The sequence below is a fragment of the Phasianus colchicus genome, chromosome 19 (assembly GCF_987193195.1).
Source record: "Phasianus colchicus chromosome 19, bPhaCol1.hap1.1, whole genome shotgun sequence".
In the NCBI taxonomy this organism is placed as follows: domain Eukaryota; kingdom Metazoa; phylum Chordata; class Aves; order Galliformes; family Phasianidae; genus Phasianus; species Phasianus colchicus.
Window position 1 is genome coordinate 8,715,412 of NC_143454.1, and position 9,347 is coordinate 8,724,758.

General features: G+C 40.5%; 1 protein-coding gene across 4 annotated transcripts in view; it reads right to left on the reverse strand.

Annotated features, from left to right (window-relative positions):
* SETX (senataxin) overlaps nucleotides 1-8,844 on the reverse strand; it is a 29,015-nt gene extending 20,171 nt beyond the window's left edge. The window contains exons 1-9 of one of the 4 annotated variants that reach the window (XM_031601763.2): nucleotides 8,755-8,844; nucleotides 8,016-8,181; nucleotides 6,075-6,255; nucleotides 3,967-4,177; nucleotides 3,701-3,810; nucleotides 3,363-3,582; nucleotides 2,968-3,087; nucleotides 1,788-1,959; nucleotides 580-670 (exon numbers count right to left, since the gene is read on the reverse strand). In XM_031601763.2, coding sequence (XP_031457623.2) covers nucleotides 580-670; nucleotides 1,788-1,959; nucleotides 2,968-3,087; nucleotides 3,363-3,582; nucleotides 3,701-3,810; nucleotides 3,967-4,177; nucleotides 6,075-6,254 — 1,104 coding nt within the window. In that variant the 5' untranslated portion in view covers nucleotide 6,255; nucleotides 8,016-8,181; nucleotides 8,755-8,844. The other 3 variants (XM_031601765.2, XM_031601766.2, XM_090121312.1) reach the window with 3 other exon arrangements.
* Between the last annotated feature and the right edge of the window lie 503 nt (nucleotides 8,845-9,347).

The window sequence follows — 9,347 nt, forward strand, 5'->3', positions numbered from 1 at the left end:
GCCTTTCTGTTATTTTCTCACACATAAGGGATCTGTTATTAGTTAACATATAAGTCAAAATCTAAATGAAAAGACAAAAAAATCATACTACGCAAGAAAAAATATTTCTTAGATTAACTTATGAAGCAAACGTGGAACTGTATTTCCTTTAAAAAAAGAACCATTTTAAAACATTCCAGAGATGTTATCACAATGACATATTTTAACTTCAGATAATCAGCTATCCTATATTTAAAGCCCTCTGTTTCTCCATATCTAAACTGAATTCAGAGTTTTCCTTCAGGTAATGATGTTTGCCTCAGTCTCAATACCAATTTTAGTTTTAGTAGAATCTCTGCCTAATTCATAGACATGTTCTTGTTTCCTTTAGCAGCCTGAAAGTACCAGAAAAAGAAGTGGCCAGACCTGCTGCTGCTTAAGGCACACAATACTGACTTCACATTTTTTTTATTTGCAACGTTATAAAAATTACTGATAGAAACAGAACATATTCCCCTCTATTTCAAAGATGATTTAAACTGAAACTGTCATTCAATGATCAGAGTTTAAAAAGCAAGTAAAAAATATAGTTGTTAATACCTTTTGAGGCTTTTCTGTGTTATAAGTATATACAATCTGACTGCAAGTAACCATTTCATCATTGTAGTCTGTCTTCTGTTCAGATTTTGTCCTAAAAAGAAATATTAACCATTACAGATTCCACACAACTAGCGATCAGAAAGCCAATCAGCAATCAGAAAGCCAATAAGCCAAGACACACACTTCACTTTTAAAATACTGACCACGTCACTACTAGAAACTTTCCTAGCTATGTTTTGTCACTGACATTAAAAACTGTGAAATCTTATTTTATCCTGCTTGTAAGAGAGTGGAAGGCAAAGAAGGGGGGACGGCCTCAGAAAAAAGTTTTTCAGCAAGACATGGATTTGACTGATTAAATAGAACAAACATTCAAAGTCAATATTCTTCGAATTTTTGATCCCTAAGTACAGCCAAATTATGGCTCCACTGGCATGTGGTACTCATACATTCACTCCAGCATGAATAAGCAGCACACAGTGATGTTATAAGGTAAGACTTTCTACCTTCTCTGAAAAGAATACATTCAGAAGATGTATAAACTTTTTGTGATCACACCTTTTAAAAAAATCTAGAGAAATAATCAAGACTTAATACGAGCTGAAAGTAAACTTAAATCAGTCATCATATGAGACTACAACATAACCTAAACAGCATCATCCTATTGAAAATTCTGGAATTCCCATAATTCTATCAAGAGTCTCAGATGTGGCATTTTTCTTCAATTTCAAGTGTGAGTTGGTTATGACAGTAAGAACTAAGCAGTTAGTAGCCTTCCTGACTCAGAAAAAAAAATCCAAGTATACCTGAGATATCAAGTAATCAAAGAGAAGCAAGCACATTTTTGAGATTGTAGATGGCCTACTTCAACTTTGCATTGCTTGAAGTTGTCAACACCTCATTTTTCTCCTTGCCACTTCCCCAACATAAGTTAAGGCAGCATTGACAAATAAACAAATATCAAGCTATTATGCTACCTGATATTAAGATTAAGAGGCATTTAAGGCCAGCTGGGACAGGATCCTGGACAGCCTGATCTAGTGGTTGGCAACCCTACTAGTGACACGGGGTTGAAACTAGATGATCTTTAAGGTTCCCTCCAACCTAAGCCATTCTATGATCATAAAGATTGTCCTATTCCAGTAACAAAAATGACCTATTATTAAAATTTAAAAAAATTTAAAAAAAAGGAAAAAAGCAAAATTTACCTTATAAGGCTATTGCGTATATTCTTTATTTCATTGTTGTAGCTCACACTGTTGATAATTGTTTGAAAGGCCTGAACGGGATCAATAAGCTGACCCCATACTTTAGATCCAAGCTGATCCAAAATAACCATGAAACAATGCAGCGCTGGCCAGAAGGGGTCAGTGGAATCATCTGAAACATAACAACATTGGAGAGAATTGAAATGCAAGAGTTCTGTGTGTTCCTGGAGTAGGGTGAAACTGATTCTTACTGGGGCTTTTGTTCTGTGTTTTTTTTGTTTTTTTTAAATGAAATTAACATAATTTAACTAGTTGAGTAGGTGGCAATTATGCTTTTGAATCCCAAGACAAAAAGAAATAGGAAAAAAAAGTTGGCTTAATTTGTCTGTACAGAAAGATACTGCTGTATTTGATCAACAGGTACCTGGATAAATATCATTACTATGCTCCCTGCTCCGATAATCCAAAAACTAAAGTAGTTCTTAGTCAAGAACTCATACCTCTAGGACAATTTATTCTTCAAATTTAAGATGGAAACAATTTTCTTTCCTGTGTGCTTTTCCTTCTTCATATAAGGTGATACCTTATATCCTCAACATATGTACTATGCTTATAAATACCTTCATAAAGGAAATAATTTCTCTAAAGGGCAGCTCTAATCTTCAGCTCATGAGCCTTTCTAGAGCTATGTCATGGCACACAGGCTACAAGGATGGTTCAAGAGCTACAAGCCTAAAATCTAAAGTCTAAATAAAACAGATGCAAGAATCAGTTTTTTAAGCAAGTCCAAAAAAGCAAAAAGGTGTTTTGTTATTTTAGTGCTAAAAATTCTAACTTTATGCCATACTGAAATGTTCATTTCCATACAACCTGTGAAAATGATGTGGGAGAAATGATCAATTCTGTTCTCTTAAAGCACTGCAGTGTTTTCTCTTATTAGGAGATTGTCATGAATGTCACTTTTCATTATTTGTCAGCACAGTCCAAATATTGCAAAATATTGACCATATCCCAGGAGACAAATAAGCCTCAAAGTTGAAGTTTAATCACCTCAGCATTACAATGCTAAAAAAAAAAACACTAAACAAAGTACCATAGAAAATAACAACAACAACAAAAAAAGACAGAAATGAATAATAAACAAGAAATTGCCTTAATCTCAGTACTAAAAATTAGTTACCATCTGCCTCTTTCTCCATGGTGTGAAGTATAGACTGCATGAAGTCATTCTGTTTGTCTGGGCCCAGTAACAAGGAGTCCATAGCTTGTTCTTCCAGCACTGTTAGCAACATACAAATACCTGCAAGAAAACCACCTTTCTGTACATTTCTGAAAACTTGTTTTCAGTTTCATCCAATCAAGGATTTTCCAAACACCAGTGCTGCTATAACACTCAGCCTAAGAGATCAGCAGCAACATTTAACGACCTGAACAACTGCAGATGTGCAATGTTCAGTTTCTCCGTTTGACAAGCTCCAAGAGAATCCAAATCCACTTGAAATAGCTCAGACTTGAAACAACTGCTTACCAGACAAGTTACGAGTACAAGGCTCATTTCCAACCAGAAATACTCACCTAGCCAATAGTTCTTGTAGTTGGTATTATCATATAAATGGGATGGCAGAAGAATGAGTTTTCCCTTTTCAATCACCGAAGATCTGTAAATATCTGGACTCTCAAAAAGCCCCAATTCAATAACTTTAAACAAGCAAGTCAACACTTCCTGTAAGTCATAGTAATCATCTCTGTCAACCTTCCCTAAATTCCTTGCTGTTAGGATGGCCCAACGACGAATCTAAGGATTATAACAAAACACATACACAAAGAAATAAAAAAAACACCACAAAAACACTCAGAATCTGTTCTAACATTATTAAGAATCAAGCTTTAGTGGGACAGAAAATGTAACTTACCACTTCATTTGGATGTACCAAAAATAGATAAATTCCTGGATATTTCTCAAAAACCTGAAAGGAGGTATGACTTTCTTCCATTCTACACAGCACTTCTACACAAAGCTCACCTAGAAGGAGAAACATATTTATAATCAAAACAAACTTATAAGCTCACGAAACAAACAAAAAAATTGGTATTCTTGTTTAGCCACTATTTGCTACTTCTGCCTCCTTCAGTACAAACAACACCATGCCTTTCCAGCTGCATGACAGAAGATACATACTGACTTTCTCATGTAGCAGCAGATACGGGTATTTCAGCACTTCTAGAAGAGGTACTCTCAGGTTATTCTCAAAATCTGGGCCAACATAAACAGGCAGCTGTGTCTCTCCATTCTCATCTACTATAAACAACTCATCATCTTCTCCAGCTTCTTCTCTTATGGATTTTTCAATGTGGGCTATGAGGCGGGAGGTTTCCAATTCCAATAAAACCTATTCAGTGTGGGAGATGGAAAAAAAATCAAATTTAAAAAAATACTTCTGCAAACAAAGTCATCAAGAATATTACTACAAGCAGAAACTCTGACTAGACTTTCAAAATTTGCAATTTCATTTTGCAAAGTTTCTTTCTTGGTATGGTAAGTAACAAAATTTTAAAGTGGAATTCAGCTTGTGCAAATGACAACATCCTCACTCCAGAGATAAGATTAAAAAATGATTAAAAAAGAAAAAAAAAGAGTGGCATTAAAACTTCAAGTATTTTCACAACTCAAACTGTTCAAATAGTTATTTCAGGCAATAGGTAAAGCACAGCATAAAGAAGTTAATGATACCAGAAAAAAAGACATTCAAAAAACAGAAACACCGATTTTAAAAATCTTATTTTCTCATTTATTTTGTGACATAATAGTGGAAGAGTGAGAACATTAACAATGTAAGCAGAACAACTGACCTGCTGAACACTTATCCAGGATTCTTTCCTTATATTAGTCATCTAAATTAACTGCTCCAATTAGAAATCAAGGTCGTATCCCACAATCAAACCACATAGAAAGGCACATTCAGCACTTCAGTCACCCCGCTTAATTCCAGCCTTTATACAAGTGGGACTGCCCTCTACAGGTATGCATTTTTGTGGACTTTTTGTGGAGAATCTCTTTATATAAAGAGCAACTACGATTAATCAGCTACAAATATTCATTTGGCATAAGGACACCACACACGCAAATAAGCTTTTCAAAATACACAACGGGATGCTAACAAGCACCTTAAAGTAACAACTTTGAAACACCCTTCATTGCTTTTAAGTCAGTTTCACATTGTTAAGGAATGCCAGAGAGTCAGACAGGTACCTTAGCCTATTGATTTATTCAGATAATCATCAGCATACATACTAGGCTACAAACACAGAGGAAGAGTCCCAAACTTGGATTGTCTACACAGATGGTTAAAGGTTAATATTATATAGACACACACACACATCCTAACAGGTGAGCTCAATCTCTATTCCCACCAAGATCTTTCCAAAGGTCCATTTGCTTGCAGTCCCTTTTTGCACGAGTCAAAAGTCATGAACTTATCAGTCTATCTTCATCCCTTCGTTTCATGGTACACCTTCTTTTGAACATCCTGTTCATTCTGTTGTCAGTGGATTCTTCAAAAAGTTACCCACTATCTCTTCTTTTCTTCTATCTGATCGTTAGATCTTGGCCCAGCCTTAGCCTGAGGCTATACAGAGGAGGAGGCCCACAGTCTCAGGACTACACGGCCTTGTGAGCAGTTTATATTGTGACTTCTGTACTGGAACACAGACGGGTGTTCCCTTTTTGGAATTCTAACTTATCTCCTACAAAGTCCCCCACAAGCTTCTATGATTAGGACTATCTGATCCCCAGTAACTCTAAGCCTTTTACTTTCTTTCCCATTAATTTCTATCTTGTACACACATGCAAAATCAGAGCTTCGAAACTCAAACATTGTAGGAAGCTGTGAATGAAAAATGAAAGCGAAACAAAAAGAAGAAGAATCCAAAACTGAACAGAAGCCAATACTTTAGAAGCAGAGCAGTTAATTTGCTTGGCATACAATCTCTTCATTTGCTTCAAGCTATAATTTCTAAATCAGTGACTTTAGTTACCACTAATTTGAATACATACAAAACAAACAGGTTTTCTCTTATGCTTTGCTCAATGCAACCAAGTGTAAAAAAAAAACAAAAAAGCATGGTTAAAATTCAACATACCATTTTCCTCAAAGTCATTATAACACAATTCCTGCAAAAAGCTCCCCTGTATACTGATGCTGAGCTACTTAAGCCCCTTCTGAAGTCTTCCTTCAGTTTTAAGTTCTCCTTGCTAAGTAAAGGTTGGGAGTCAAAACACTCCATTACCTGATGCAAGCTTGGCACTTTCTCCCTTGCTTTGTGGTATTCAACCACGCACTCCAAGCAGTAACAGAGATCATCGTTGGAAGCTTCAAGATCTTCTGGGGACAACTGTTTAGAAGCATAGCTCTTCAGGTATTCAGTGGCATCAAGACCACTCGGTGTACACCATCGACATACGTTCATTCTGTAGAAAGAAAGAAAACGAGATCAACAAAAGTCTTAAGACAGAGTGGTCAAGTATTTCCTTCCAGCCATAACAGTTGTTTTAGATAATGTAGGCACATGCAAATAAACAAAGAAACAGAGCATGTGAAAAGCATTATATAAAAATTGCAGCAGGCAGTTTTCTGTATAACAAACATTAAAAACAGCCACAGCACTACAAAAAAGTCACATTATATAGTCTTCATACTGTTGAAAAATCCAAATAATTTGTCAGGATGGTTTTTCCTGATAAAAGCATATTTTATTCACAATTGCAATGGCAGGCATCCTGCAGGCAGGAGCATGCCTGCAAAAACAGCGTTACTTCTTTTATGCCCTACTACCCTACGTTTATCTTTTCCCACCTCTGGTTCTTCATTGGATCTTCAGGATTGGTTCTTCAGGATCACAAATCTTCCCGACACTTAACTAAACATATGGATACTGGTAGTAACCAAGTAGCTGTTGCAAGCTACTGCAAAAAACTCTCAGAATCAAAGATTCCTAGTTAGGCAAAGATTTTAGTGATAGCAGCAAAGTTTTTTCATTATTTCAATAATGGACACACACCCCCTACCAGCAAGCGAGAAACTGCACACCAGTCAGTGCAATTCATTCTGCTATATGCCCTAAACCCGACGCAGGTAATGCTCTCCTGGCACTCACTGGTTGAGCGCCTCAGGCTCACTAGCTTCCCAACACTGTTGCTATGATGTATCTCCATATAAGGTCTGTTACCAACCTGTTGTTTTTAGGTATTTTTGTACTTTTCTATGGCGACAGGAGCGCAATGTTGCCAAAAGCTAGCACATCTGTTCTGTCCTGTGTTAGGCTCTTTCCTCCATGCATATTTACCTTGTCCTGTGCTTGTCTCTATTCTAGCTGAGCCACAATGCCCCAATCGCAACTTTACTCTATTCAGCAACTTCCTTTGTGAAAAAACAACTCATAACTCTTTCACAAGAACGTTATAAGTTCATTAAGAGCCTATGCTACATACAGAGAATACTGGAAACTTCCAATGCAAAAATACAATCTACCTCTCACACTACACATATATATTGCTAATTATTTAACTTGTCCTCCTTAAATATTCTATCACTCAGGCCTTGTCTGCCCAGCACCAAAAATCAGCAGTCTTCCATCACAACGAACCTACTGATATCCTTGTTAAGGGTTTTGGATGCATTATCACACTGTTTAGGAGGGGCTGTCTAACTCGTCTTTAACTCAAGGCTCAGAAGTATTCCAGATGGCTGGACAGACAAGGGCTGCAGTCTGCATACCTATAAATTACTCCACCTGCCTAATCTTTGTGACTGTAAATTGTTTCTATCCTACCTGCTAAGTATGTGCCCACGTGGAAAGTTCAACTAAAGGGCAAGTGATGAAGACCACCAGAGACCCCTGATGAAGTAAAAAGGACTCAAAAAGAATTATTAGTACTGATAAAGGATACTAGATGACAGCAGAGACCATGAAATGAAATACTTATCTTGCTAGTTCTAACGCAGAAACAACATTCCATTCCATTCCTACAGAAGCTACACAGCCATCTCAGACCCCATTAGTTCTAGAGGAGCACGAACAGTTGGAATGGCTTCGTAAAATGAGCACTGGCAACAGCTGTTATTCAGCATAACAATGAACGCAAAAGTGAAACCTAGGTAAAGCAGAACCACGGATTTCCTCATAGATAAGGCACCGAAAGGAAAACAAAGCACCAGCGGTGGAATTTACCTTTGGAAAAGGAAGAGATTTGCTGCAGGAGCGCCGGGTCACATGGTGGGATGGCCTCGGGGCTGCCCTGCACTCAGGGCCGGGGGTCAAAGCCTGCAGCCACAGCTGCCCTGCAGCACAGCACAGCCCAGCCCATCTGCCGGCACCTCGGCTGTGCTTCGGAGACCTTGAAGAAAACAGCAGGAGTCAGAAAATCAGGTCAGCACTGTTCTTAGCCTGCAGGCTAAGAACTGCTTGGGTTTCTGGATTAACAGATTTTGTCTCTACACTAAGCGATCCCTTCCCGAGCTGTTAAGCATCGTTTCTTTCCATCGTTCACATGCAGGCAGTACGATTTCCACTCGCTTCGTTCTGACACAGGTGGACGGATTTACCCACGCACCTCAAGGCACAAACCTGCTAAAAATAAGAGACCCACACGCACACACCCCCACACAAACGCCCTCAGCAGAAAGAAGCCCCGACCCGCGCACACCCCGTAACGGCTCCCGCCAAAACCCACACCGACCCCAGAGGAACCCCCGGCCTCAGCAGGGACGGAAGGCAGCTCTCTGCCTCCTCCCGTCCCAACCACCGCCCGCCCCAAGCTCACAGCGCCTCAGGAACCGAGCGGGTCCGGCGCTACCTCTACAGAAACGGCGCAGCTAAAAGAAAGAGAAGGGAGAGCGGAGGTCGGGGCGCGTCGCTTCGGCGGGCGCAGCGAAAATCAGCATCGCGGGGCCGAGGGAGCCCGCCTCACCTGAGCTCACCTCAGATGGCGGCGCGACCCGACCCCACCCGCCCCGCCTCACGGCGCGACCCCGCGCTTCCGGTCCGCTGGCGGAAGTTGGCGGCGCGCGGGCCTGGCGGCCTTAAAGGGGCAACGGCCGCGAGCAGGTGGGACCGCCGAGACGGGGGAACTGAGACAGCTGCGTGGTGCTGTGAATGCAAGCGGCGACCGAGCCCCGAACTTGTATTATTTAAGCGCTAAGCTCATAAAACCCGTGATCAGCAAGCTGAGCCTAGAAACACCTGCGACAAAACTTCCCCTGGAGGCCTGCGGTGCAACGGAAACCGCCCAGCTGCGGCTGCCGGAGCTTCGCGGGGAGCAGCGCCCTCTGCCGGGCAGAGCGGGGATGTGCGGGTCGAGCCTTGCTCCAGCCTGCCGCGGGGACGGAGGTGGCAAAGCCCCGCTCGGCCTTCCTGCTGCCCCAGGATCGCAGCTTCGAGGCAGGGCGCTGCTGCAGACACAGCTGTGACCCAGCCTGGGATTACGGCAGCCCAGATTTCTTTCTACACCATTCAGCCCATCGTCAGTGCTTGGAGCGGCGTGCTCTGTTTGAATCTCCTGTG